Source organism: Propithecus coquereli, unplaced genomic scaffold, assembly GCF_000956105.1.
Source record: "Propithecus coquereli isolate 6110/MARCELLA unplaced genomic scaffold, Pcoq_1.0 Scaffold285, whole genome shotgun sequence".
In the NCBI taxonomy this organism is placed as follows: Eukaryota; Metazoa; Chordata; class Mammalia; order Primates; family Indriidae; genus Propithecus; species Propithecus coquereli.
Genome location: NW_012148452.1, coordinates 1070975 through 1084828, shown reverse-complemented (window position 1 = coordinate 1084828; position 13854 = coordinate 1070975). Strand labels below are relative to the sequence as shown.

Below are 13854 nucleotides of genomic sequence, written 5' to 3'. Positions count from 1 at the left end.
CATGCCACCACACCCAGCTAACTTTTATATATATATATTTTTTTCTTTCGTGGAACTGGAATCTCGATATGTTGCCCAGGCTGATCTTGAACTCCTGGCCTCAAGCGATCCTCCTGCCTTGGCCTGCTAAAGTGCTGAGAGTATAGGCATTAACCACCCTCCCCTCAGTGTTAAAAATTTAAACAATTCTGCAGTGAAATTCCTCTTTGCCTTCCTCACTAATCTGTTATTTACTTACTGTAAACCACCCTTCACCCCCAAAACCCCAACTTTTTTCAGTTTAGTGTTTTTTCAGACATTTTAATTGCAGATATTCAATTAATTTCGACTTACAGAAATAGCAATTTCATATGGTTGAACCTATTAGATATACACACAAGTAAAAAAACAATTTTTTAAAAAACTATGACTAGTGTTATACCCTGCCTCTTCTGAGACTTGCTATTTTTTCTTGCAGACTTGAACATCTTTTCATATCAGTACATGTTGGTCTACCTTATTGGTTTTTATTTATTTTTTGAGACGGAGTCTCGCCCTGTCCCCCAGGCTGGAGTGTAGTGGCGTGATCACAGCTCACTGCAACCTCAAACTCCCGGGCTCAAGCGATCCTCCTGGCTCAGCTTCCCGAGTAGCTAGGACTACAGGTGTGTGCTACCACGCCCGGCTAATTTTTTCATTTTTTGTTGAGATGGGGTCTTGCTGTGTTGCACAGGTTGGTCTCAAACTCCTGGCCTCAAGTGATCCTTCTGCCTTGGCCTCCCATAGTGCTGGGATTACAGGTGTGAGCCACTGCATCTGGCCCTTTATTGTTTTTAAATATTGTATAATATGGATATATTGCAATATTTTTACTATAAATACTGTCAAATAGGAATATAGTAGTATTTTTAAAACTTAGATTTTTTTTTTAATTAAACACTATAAAATGTTTGAATGTGGGTGTTTTTCTTTCCTTGAAGTTGAAATTTTTTTTTCTTTCTTTGTTATAGTTGGATTCAAGGGAAAACATGAGCTTTCATTAGTCATCATTAACCAGATGTCTGCGTTTATTTACTTGTTTCTTTGCATACTTTACTTTCAAAGAAATAATGTTATATTTGGTAGCATTTTCCAATTAACATGATTTATTGAAAAGAGTGTGAAATGTAGATTAATTTGTACTTTTGTAAACAGTCTTTTTTATGAGTATTGGGTATAGTTTTAACTGTACATAATGTTCTTATGTGCATTTAGAGATTTAAGCTTTAAAATAATGCCACTTTTCATTGTTATAATGTGTTTTCAAACATAGCAACATCAGTTTTAAGCTGCTTCTCTGAGAAAGGAAGTAGATACTATCCCCACTGGGACTAAGCAGTGGTATGATTTGATCTAAGTTGCATAATAAAGGGTTGATTGGATTTAAAAAGCTTTGATTCTTACTACTGCTGCTACTACTACTACTATTCTTATTACTCTGATGATGATGATAATAATAGTGTAGTAGCAGCAATATTTATTAGGTCAAGTAGTTAGCATAATGGTACTTCATATACCTAAATAGGCATTTTAATGGTGTCATCATTGATTTTCTCATTGTTAATATTACACGTAATAGTCATAAGTAGTCAAACTGTGCTATAGGCAAGGCTTTGATTTGGTAAAAGAAAGTTTTTCCATTTCTTTTGATCTTCCTTCACCCTTCTTGAAAGAAGACAAATGCACCCTATCGTGGGTATCATCAATACTGCTTCCCTTCACTGACATACTTAGCTATGTGACTTTGGGATAGTTAATACATGACTTTCAGCCTGTTTGGTTCCTTATGGTAGAGTGGAGACATTGTTGCTCATTTTGTAGGAATTTTAGGGTGAAATGAGAAAATGTATATAAACAACCTGAGACTTTTTAGATACTCAAAGTGAGGAACTTTAATTTTACCCATCTATAGCAATGATTCTCACTGGGATTGGAGGAAAGGGCATGTTCTCTACAGAAGCCTGTCAATATTTCTGAGTGGGGTTTTTTTAAACCATAAATAATTTTTCCCAAATGGATATTATTTCCCCCTCTTTATCTTTCCTCTCCCCTCAAACTATTGAACAACTGCTTTGTCAAGTAACTTTTCCTGATAGGAGACTGTTATGTTGGGTTGGCATAGAAGAAAGCTTGAGAACTTTTGATATAAGTAGTAGGTTCTGGCTCAATGTGTATCAGGTTACTTGGGGATCTTTATTTAAGTAGATTCCCTGGCTCAAACTACTATATAGAAGTTCTTGAACTGTGGTATGCATGCACAAGAACTACAAATTCCCAGGGCTCCATTCCAGAGCTTCTGATATAGTCATCTGGGATGGCATCCATTATTCTGCACATGCAACAAGCTTCCCATGCTTCTGATGCCAGGGGCGCTGTAATCATACTTTGAAAAACACTGATTTCGAGCATAACCTTTCCTTGTGGGCTGTTGGCTTGCTAAAAATGAGATGGGTAGGGAAGCTTCTGATGTTTGAAATGGATAATCCAATTGATTTCCTGTAAATTTTCAAGGATTGCATTCAGCTTTACTACGTCTCCTTGCAACTAACTACCCACATTTATGTATTGTGGATGACTGGATCTGTGAGGAAGAAATCACAGGGACTGATGCCCTGTTAAGGCGAATGCTCTTGACGAATAATGCCAAAAACCACTCTCCTAAACAACTCCAAGAAGGTATAGTACTTTGCTACTCCTTTTACCCCTTTTGTAGTACAAGGAGATGGTAGTCTAACTGAAATCTTACAATCATGCAGAATTTTCCTGGGGATATAACAGTGTTTTGGTGAGTATATTTTAAGTAATTCTGTTTGAGTTTAAGGAGCTTTAACCATTTCTTTCTGACATGCTTGTATCTTTTCTCTTATAGGTGCTATGTTTTATCACTAAAAAAGGTGGTGTGGTTTTAGGAAGGTCCTAAACTGGTTAGAAATAAGGGCAATATACTTGTTGTTAATGGATAAATGTTCTAGGTCAGCACCGTTAAATAGAAATATAGTAATTAAATAGGAATATATTAATTAGTGCAAGCCACATGTATATACTTTCTAGTAGCTACATTAAAAAACTAAAAAGCAGGCAATATTAATTTTAATAATTTTATTTAACCAAATATATTCAATATTATCATGTAATAAATGTAAAAATTATTAATATTTTACTCTCCACACGCCCCTCCCCATGCTATTTTTTCTTGCAGACTTGAACATCTTTTCATATCAGTACATGTTGGTCTACCTTATTGGTTTTTATTTATTTTTTGAGACGGAGTCTCGCCCTGTCCCCCAGGCTGGAGTGTAGTGGCGTGATCACAGCTCACTGCAACCTCAAACTCCCGGGCTCAAGCGATCCTCCTGGCTCAGCTTCCCGAGTAGCTAGGACTACAGGTGTGTGCTACCACGCCCGGCTAATTTTTTCATTTTTTGTTGAGATGGGGTCTTGCTGTGTTGCACAGGTTGGTCTCAAACTCCTGGCCTCAAGTGATCCTTCTGCCTTGGCCTCCCATAGTGCTGGGATTACAGGTGTGAGCCACTGCATCTGGCCCTTTATTGTTTTTAAATATTGTATAATATGGATATATTGCAATATTTTTACTATAAATACTGTCAAATAGGAATATAGTAGTATTTTTAAAACTTAGATTTTTTTTTTAATTAAACACTATAAAATGTTTGAATGTGGGTGTTTTTCTTTCCTTGAAGTTGAAATTTTTTTTTCTTTCTTTGTTATAGTTGGATTCAAGGGAAAACATGAGCTTTCATTAGTCATCATTAACCAGATGTCTGCGTTTATTTACTTGTTTCTTTGCATACTTTACTTTCAAAGAAATAATGTTATATTTGGTAGCATTTTCCAATTAACATGATTTATTGAAAAGAGTGTGAAATGTAGATTAATTTGTACTTTTGTAAACAGTCTTTTTTATGAGTATTGGGTATAGTTTTAACTGTACATAATGTTCTTATGTGCATTTAGAGATTTAAGCTTTAAAATAATGCCACTTTTCATTGTTATAATGTGTTTTCAAACATAGCAACATCAGTTTTAAGCTGCTTCTCTGAGAAAGGAAGTAGATACTATCCCCACTGGGACTAAGCAGTGGTATGATTTGATCTAAGTTGCATAATAAAGGGTTGATTGGATTTAAAAAGCTTTGATTCTTACTACTGCTGCTACTACTACTACTATTCTTATTACTCTGATGATGATGATAATAATAGTGTAGTAGCAGCAATATTTATTAGGTCAAGTAGTTAGCATAATGGTACTTCATATACCTAAATAGGCATTTTAATGGTGTCATCATTGATTTTCTCATTGTTAATATTACACGTAATAGTCATAAGTAGTCAAACTGTGCTATAGGCAAGGCTTTGATTTGGTAAAAGAAAGTTTTTCCATTTCTTTTGATCTTCCTTCACCCTTCTTGAAAGAAGACAAATGCACCCTATCGTGGGTATCATCAATACTGCTTCCCTTCACTGACATACTTAGCTATGTGACTTTGGGATAGTTAATACATGACTTTCAGCCTGTTTGGTTCCTTATGGTAGAGTGGAGACATTGTTGCTCATTTTGTAGGAATTTTAGGGTGAAATGAGAAAATGTATATAAACAACCTGAGACTTTTTAGATACTCAAAGTGAGGAACTTTAATTTTACCCATCTATAGCAATGATTCTCACTGGGATTGGAGGAAAGGGCATGTTCTCTACAGAAGCCTGTCAATATTTCTGAGTGGGGTTTTTTTAAACCATAAATAATTTTTCCCAAATGGATATTATTTCCCCCTCTTTATCTTTCCTCTCCCCTCAAACTATTGAACAACTGCTTTGTCAAGTAACTTTTCCTGATAGGAGACTGTTATGTTGGGTTGGCATAGAAGAAAGCTTGAGAACTTTTGATATAAGTAGTAGGTTCTGGCTCAATGTGTATCAGGTTACTTGGGGATCTTTATTTAAGTAGATTCCCTGGCTCAAACTACTATATAGAAGTTCTTGAACTGTGGTATGCATGCACAAGAACTACAAATTCCCAGGGCTCCATTCCAGAGCTTCTGATATAGTCATCTGGGATGGCATCCATTATTCTGCACATGCAACAAGCTTCCCATGCTTCTGATGCCAGGGGCGCTGTAATCATACTTTGAAAAACACTGATTTCGAGCATAACCTTTCCTTGTGGGCTGTTGGCTTGCTAAAAATGAGATGGGTAGGGAAGCTTCTGATGTTTGAAATGGATAATCCAATTGATTTCCTGTAAATTTTCAAGGATTGCATTCAGCTTTACTACGTCTCCTTGCAACTAACTACCCACATTTATGTATTGTGGATGACTGGATCTGTGAGGAAGAAATCACAGGGACTGATGCCCTGTTAAGGCGAATGCTCTTGACGAATAATGCCAAAAACCACTCTCCTAAACAACTCCAAGAAGGTATAGTACTTTGCTACTCCTTTTACCCCTTTTGTAGTACAAGGAGATGGTAGTCTAACTGAAATCTTACAATCATGCAGAATTTTCCTGGGGATATAACAGTGTTTTGGTGAGTATATTTTAAGTAATTCTGTTTGAGTTTAAGGAGCTTTAACCATTTCTTTCTGACATGCTTGTATCTTTTCTCTTATAGGTGCTATGTTTTATCACTAAAAAAGGTGGTGTGGTTTTAGGAAGGTCCTAAACTGGTTAGAAATAAGGGCAATATACTTGTTGTTAATGGATAAATGTTCTAGGTCAGCACCGTTAAATAGAAATATAGTAATTAAATAGGAATATATTAATTAGTGCAAGCCACATGTATATACTTTCTAGTAGCTACATTAAAAAACTAAAAAGCAGGCAATATTAATTTTAATAATTTTATTTAACCAAATATATTCAATATTATCATGTAATAAATGTAAAAATTATTAATATTTTACTCTCCACACGCCCCTCCCCAAGTTTTTGCAATTTGTTGTGTAATTTACATTTACAGCACATCTCAATTTGGACTAGTTACATTTTAGATGCTTAATAGCCAGATATGGTTAGTGACTACTTTATTGGAGAACAGAGTTCTAGATATTTTTTAGTAACTATAGCAATCTGCTGGGTGCTTACATCCTATAAAGGGGGCTCTTGGAGGAAAGTGTCAAGAAATTTGAACTTTTCAAATGAATGTTAGAGACTAAAAGCAATACTTTGATATATTTTCCTCTTTCACCTGTGTTTTTAAAATCAATCTGAATCACCAAGAAAATGAGATTAGTCTTTGGGTCACTAATGTGATTTTTTTTTTCTTTTTTTTAAAATGACCTCTTCATTTTTAATTTCTTAAAAAGCATGTTCACAGCAGAGTCCAAGAATGCCACACAGTAATGGTTTGCTGCTCTTTGTCAGAGTATGTCAGAAAAGAAAAAACAAAAATAGTTAATGGTTTTAAAAATTAGTTCTCTGAAATTTCCATAACGCCAATAATCACCATTTAAATCTTTATTTCAGAGTAGTAAACATTTCAAAATGTAGTATCTACCCAAAATCATACTTCTCTGAAATGTAATTAAAAGCTATACAACAAAACAAAAATAAATATTCTTCTAGAAAGAAAATATTTTGCATTTTGAAATAATGTTAAAAGGGAAGCTTTCCAATGTAAAAGATGTCTAGATTTTTACTCTCTATTACCACACAGAAGGTTTGGATCTTTAGTGGTTCCAGTCTGACTTCAGTAATAGGAGGAATGATTACATTGTGGTTAATGAACTTCAATCCTAACAAAGCCAATATACTTTTCCAGAATAGTACTTGTTTAAAGAAGTGTTGTACAACTAATGTGATTTTAAAAATGAAATATTTCTTCTTTATGAAACAACTGCACTTCCATGAATTTTTCTTAAGGCCTTTATTTTAAGGTTAGTCAAAACTATAGCTAAGATTGAAAGTTTTACTTTCTAGCAACATTATTTTCTTGATTTGTTTGGCCTATAGTCTGAGAGAGCAGTATTACTTCCTGCCTGGTAAACTGTAGAGAATTTAGATTACGACTGCTTAATTTTCTTTTTAGCATTTTCAGCTGTTCCAGTAAGTCACACACAAGTGATGCAGATTATAGAACACTTGACTCTACTGTCAGCCAGTGAACTAATACCATATGCAGATGTATTAATATCCAATATGAGCCAGCTATTGAATTCAGGTGTTCCACGGAGAATTCTTCAAACAGTCAATAAACTATGGATGGTTCTTAATACTGTGATGCCTAGAAGGTAAATTCAGTGTATTGTTACATAATAGATAAATGTATAGCAGTGATAAGATAAAATAACCTAAACTTAATTGTTGCAAAAAATTTTCACAAGACCACTTATGTCAGTATTTGTTGAGTATGTGACAATAGAACTCTTTTCTGAAGACTACTAATTAGAGTTGTTATAACTTTAAGGAGAAGAATGAACTTTGTCTTAAGAAATAGAGAGAAACCATGATGTATTTCTAACTTGAGGAAGTTCTTTAAAAGTGAGTTCTGAGCTAGGTGTGGTGGCTCATGCCTGTAATCCCAGCACTTTGGGAAGCCAAGGCGGGAGGATTGCTTGAGGCCAGGAGTTCAAGACCAGCCTGGGCAACATAGCAAGACCTCGCCTCTACAAAAAAGTTAAAAAATTAGCCTGGCATGATGGCACGCACCTGCAGTCCCAGATACTTGGAAGGCTGAGGCAGGAGGATTACTTGAGACTAGGAGTTTGAGGTTGCAGTAAACTATGATGACACCATTGCACTCTAGCTTGGGCAACAGAGTGACACCCTGTCTGGAAAAAAAAAAAAAGATTCTCATGTATAGTTATTTATGGCTAATTATGATTTAGATCACTATCATGTTTTGTGTCATTGCTGTGGTTCCAAATTTTGCTGCATATTAAGATTACCTGGAGAGCTTTTAAAACTCCTGATCTCCAGGTTGTAACCTATACCAATTAAATCAATGTCTGTGGGTGGGAGTCAGGCATCAATACTTTTTAAAAGGTTCCCCAGGTGATTCCAAAATGCAGCAAAGTTTGGAGGACACTGGGTTACTTAGTTTGTCTTTAGTCAGTGGGTCTCTACTGTTCATAGATTGCATCAGTAACACCTGGCCAGCTCTAAAATACAATACTGGAGACCTAACTTAGTTGAGATTTTGATTCAGTAGGTCTGGGTTGGGGTCTGGGAATATATATACTTTTGAAATTTAATTTTTACTTATGTCAAATTAATAAATGCACATAACTTAAGAAGCTAAATAGTATATAAGGTTTGCCTCATACTTTTCTATTTTAAACCCTAATTTCCCAGAGACAACTGTATTCAGCTCTTTTGTCTTTTTATTTTGGCATTTATATCCCCCCAATATATACCAATAATATGCTTATAATAACGGTGATTTCCTGATTTTCCAATTTACAAATTATCTGTTGACTTCCTACTATACAAGATGAAGGTTTAGTGCTCTACCTGCTTTTTCTACTGTTGAGTCTCACTTCCTCCAAAACACATTTCCCCTCCCCCTATTTCTCCCTACACAGGTATATCAAAATTTTTAGTTAAAGCAGTATTTAGTGTACATATTATTATTAATACAGAAGTGATATTTATAGTTGAGCTATGTGATAGCCTTTGATTACAATTTCTTTCTTATACAAGTGCCCTCCCTCACACTGAACACATACCCTCAGTTAGTAATACTTGCCTTTTTTCTGTTTGCTGGGGTTTTTTGTTGTTGTTTTGGTATCAGCAACTAATAACTAATATCTCCAAACTTCATTATTGAGGGGAAATATTACTTTACAGTTAGTCATAATACATCAGGTAATATATCAGTAACAATTTTTTTAGAGACATTTCCTTTCAGAGCTTTCCATCTTCATGTTCCCATCTGGGACATACACAATTGCCGTACTAGAATTGCTGTTGTCTCTCTTCTTTGTTGGCTTCTATGTTTTTCATTTTCTTAGTTTATGGCTTAATTTTAGTGAGTGGAACATTCCCTAAGTTACTTCCTGAGAAAGGGAATGTGAAAAACTTTATTTTTTTGAGACTTTGCATGCGTGAAAGGTTTTTATTCTTCTCACATGTGATTGATATATTTAACCTAAGTGTAGCGTTCTAGTTCATTTTTGCTCTCAGATATTTGAAGGCATTGTTCTACTGAATTAGAGTTTCCATTATTGCTATTAATAATCTGATGTTATACCAATTTCTAACCCTTTGTATGTGACCATTGTTTTTTCTCTCTTAAAAGATTTTAGGTTTTTTTTTTTTTTAACTCTCTGGAATTTCATGATGAAGTATTTGGAGGTCTTTTTTCATTCATGGTGCTGGACACTTGGTTGGCCTTTTTTGTCTGTATAGTAATGCCTTCATTTCTAAGACATTTTCTTTCTTCAATAATTCCCTTCTGTTTTCTGAAATTTTTTGTAATTTGAATTTTGAAGCTCTTGGACTTATTCTCTTATTTTCTCATTTTTTTCTCCTCTTTTTTTTAAATGTGTCTTTTGAATATACTTTTTGGATATTTACTCAATGTTATCTTCTGACCTCTCCTTTGAAGTTTTAAATTTGTTATATTCTTAATTACTAAGAGCTTTTTCTTAATATTTTTAAATGCCTCTTGTTCTTGTTTCACGTATTAAATATTTTATTCTTTAGGGATATTAATAGTTTTTTAAAAAAATTTTCTTGTTATCCCTACATTTTGTTTCTTTGGAGTTCCTTTTTTTCTGTTTGTATATTTTGTTCTTTTTCAAAGTAAACGCTTTCTTCAAATGTCTGATGATCCTTCTTTGTCCACTCATATTTAAGATGGGGAAGTTCTATGTGGTAGGTGGGGCTGGGGACTCCTAGACTTCACTGTAAGAGATCAAGTACCCTCCCCATTGGAATATCCCTCAGTGATTACAATGTGAAGTCAGATTAGTAACCACTTTGATAGTCTATTAATGTCTAATCTCAAAGTGGCATCTCACATCCAGACTTTATGATGGTTAATATAGAGTAATGGCTTATATTTATAGGGCCAGATACAGTTTCAAAGTGTTTTGGTAAGTATTATTTATAGGTATTATTCCTATTTTACAGATAAGGAAACAGAGCCTTAGTGATTTATACAGAATTATATAGCAAGTATGGTATAACTGAGGTTTTAATTCGAGTTTTATTTTATATGCCATGATTATTCTATTATAACTATGAAAATTTTGAGACTACTGTGTGTTTACTGTTTTATCTTTATTTGTTTTAGAGACATAGTAAGAGGTTAGATGTCTATAGTTTTTAATTTTTCAAAGTTCATTCACATATGTTTTCTTTTTCCTGAATATAACTTTCTAAGGTAGAAAATATTGGATGGCTACAGATTTCAATTATAATATAGCTGTTTGAACATGTGATTATTTTCTAATCAGGCTGTGGGTAATGACAGTTAATGCACTTCAACCTTCAATAAAGTTTGTACGACAACAAAAGTATACTCAGAATGACCTGATGATAGATCCTCTCATTGTCTTAAGGTGTGATCAAAGGGTTCACAGGTGGGTGTCATTATAGTTTCATTGTTATTATAGAGTTATACTTTGGAGAGTAAAAAGAAATTGACAAAATTCAATTTAAACTTATATTTTAGTGTTCTTGCAGATAACTAGGCAGTTTTTTTGATATTTTTTAGTTGTATTTATTCATGAAATACATATTCAATTTAATATTTAATATGTAATTAATAAAACCTAGCCTTAGAGAAATGTCATTGTCGATTTTGGTAACCATCAGTGGTGGCTTTTCTCTCTCACAGTTAAGATCAGTAAAGAATAACACTATTTCTGCTTGCATGTTAAAAAACTGGTTCATTGTGAATCATTACATGTATCATAACTGTGACCTTTTTGGCATGTTTAATTGTGATGTTAGCTTCATTGATTTCCACATTTGGCTTTAATTCCTTGCCAGTTGCTGAGCCTAAGCAATTGCTTTGAAGTGGCTTTCACTCAAAAGGCAGAATTTAATTCATATTATTAATATTTGAATTTCTAGTTGTTATGATAAGTAATATCAAAGGTATATAAGTTGAGGGGCCCACCTTTAAAGTGGTTGTCAGCTGCATGGGGAAATGAGACAGATATATGAAAAGTTAAATAATATGGTTGTATGCAGATGAATGATGTATAAATGAATGCTGTTAAAAGTTCAGGAAAGATGTTGAAGAGATGGGACCTGAGTACTGTTTTAAAGAATGAGGATAGGGCTGGTCTGAGTACAGTGGTGTTTACAACTAATTGTTCACAACCAGTCACAGATTTTCTTTGTTCCTTCTCCACTCCCACTACTTCACTTGACTAGCCTTAAAAATAAAAAAAGAAGAAGAAAAACAGTTTAGATAAACAAATAGTATTATGGTGGGGGTTAGCGAGTCAAGGAAGGTACTTCGAGTTAAAGAATACTTTGAGCAAAACTATAGAAGCAAGAGTGAAAATGCTTGGAGAAGAGGGTTAATTTTTGAGTAGAGCACATTTTACAATTGGAAGGTAAATTGGGGTCAGACTATATGGATGAACTTGATGTTAGGCTAACAAGGTTGTTTAGGTTGTAACTTAGGCAAAGAAACTTTGTGCTACATGGGTTAGAGGGGAGAGAAACTTTAGTAAGGAAGACTAAATGGTATACACTTTATGTTTAAACTCATCTGTCATCAGCCATGGGGATGACATTCTTGAAGTGACAAAGCCTGCAAAATCAGCCTAATACAGTTGGTGAAATCAAGGTCTCATAGGAAATAGAAATCAGAAGAATAAACAGTATAAATGACATTGAATATCTAATAAAAGGAAAACCACAGTAAATAACACTTCTAGAAAAGAGCTGCTTCTAAAACAAATGATTTATCAGTGTTAAAAATCCACTTAAATAGGCTACCTTTCACCTGAACCACCTCAGGTGATTCAGTTGTTCAGGAAGATGTTAAATCACACTATCAAAATGTATGTAATGTTTTTGTACTTGGATTTTTCACTTATGAACCTTTTGTCGTGTTAACAGATATTCTTATATTAATTTGCTACATAGCATTCCATTTTATAGATATGGTATGCTTAACCCAAGCCCCTATTGTTGGATATTTTATTTCTAATTTTTGCTGTTATCAGTAGTACTGTGGTGACTACTCTATGTGCATTTTACCATTCTGAGTATTTCCTTAGGACAGCTTCCTAAAAATGGAATGATTGGAGCAAAAGTAACATGCTCATTTTTAAGACCTTGTATTCATATTTTCATTCTGCCATCCAGAAAGGTTGAACCACTTTATATTCCATAGGAGTGTTTGATATTGTATACTTTCCTGTGCTATTTTATGTAATATTATCCAAATTGACAGGTAAAAAAAGATTCCCATTTTAATTTCTTGTTAGATTGAACATTTTAATATATTTATTGGCTACTGTTATTTCTTCTTTATATTAATATTTTAGCCTTTTTTTGGCCTTTTTTATTAATTGAAAGAGCTCTTTATCTATAAAGGATATTAGCTCTTTGTACTCACACTGCAGTTTTTTCCTCATTGCTTTATTTTTTTTTTAATTTTTTTACCTCCCCTCCCCCACCTCATTGCTTTATTGATAAGCCTTTTAATTTTGTTCATTTTTTAAAATTTAATTTTTTATAAAGTGATCATTCTCATGGTTTAAAAAAACACAATATAAAGATGTACACAGATAAAAATATACACATATAAAAGATAAGAAAGTCAGTATTTGCTTTGAATTAACCTAGTGGTGGTGGTAGGAAAGTGGATGGAGGTATATATAAAAAAATGCTAGCTATATGTAGACACCTATTGAAGCTGGGTGATGAGTTCTTAGGGGTTCATTATAATATTCCATCTTCTTTTATGCATGTGTGAAATTTTTCATAATATACATTAATAAGTAAATGTTTCATAACATGCAAAAAGATTAACAAAAAGAAAAGGTGTATAGTGAAAAGTCTGGCTCTCATATATCTATCATTCTGACATTGCTGAAACAAAATTCCTCCTTGGCCTCTTTTGACCAATTCCAGTTCTATCTCCAGAGGAAACTTCATTATAATGGTGTGTATGTAGCTTTACTTTTCTATGTACTTACAAATTTAATAAATAGAAATATTTACTTTTTTGTATTGTATGGTTTTACAAAAACATAAGTAGTATTATATTGTAGGCATTATTTTCTTTTTTTAAAAAAATCTTTCTGTTCTCAGTATGTTTTCCATATTAGTATGCATATTTCCACCTCATGTGTTTTAACTGCTGCATTGTATTCCATATATAGATTATCAGGCTTGTCCTCCAGAAACTAATTCAAAATGTCTGGGTTAGAGCTTAGGATTTAGATTTTTTTAAACAAATACTCCAGGTGATTTTTCAATTTTGGGAAACATTGCCATAGTTTATTTAACCATTGACATATTGCTGGACATTTAGGTTGTTTCCAGTATTTCATTTATAAACACAGCTATAATGTCTGTTAATGCACACTAGCTAGTTCTGTCTTGTGATAGAGACTGAGAAGTGGAATTTCTGGGTTATTCTAAGGGTATTACATTTAAAATTCTAGTGGTTACTAATTTGTCTTTTTTTTGTTTTCTTTTTTACATTTAACTCTTATGTCTATTTTTATCGTATTTATATTTAATCTATAACAATCTTTGAGGAATGAATAACTGTGTACCTACCTATTTTATAGATGAAGAAACTAGGCCGGGCGCGGTGGCTCACGCCTATAATCCTAGCACTCTGGGAGGCCGAGGCGGGCGGATTGTTTGAGCTCAGGAGTTCGAGACCAGCCTGAGCAA

The 13854-nt window shown here is 33.7% G+C and overlaps 1 protein-coding gene across 1 annotated transcript in view; it reads left to right on the top strand.

Moving 5' to 3' along the window:
* The window catches only part of INTS2 (integrator complex subunit 2), a 57412-nt gene that overhangs the window by 35730 nt on the left and 7828 nt on the right, over positions 1–13854 (top strand). The window contains exons 16-18 of the mRNA XM_012648398.1: positions 2530–2694; positions 7064–7265; positions 10437–10562. Of these exons, the coding sequence (XP_012503852.1) occupies positions 2530–2694; positions 7064–7265; positions 10437–10562 (493 nt within the window). The remainder of the gene's footprint in view (positions 1–2529; positions 2695–7063; positions 7266–10436; positions 10563–13854) is intronic.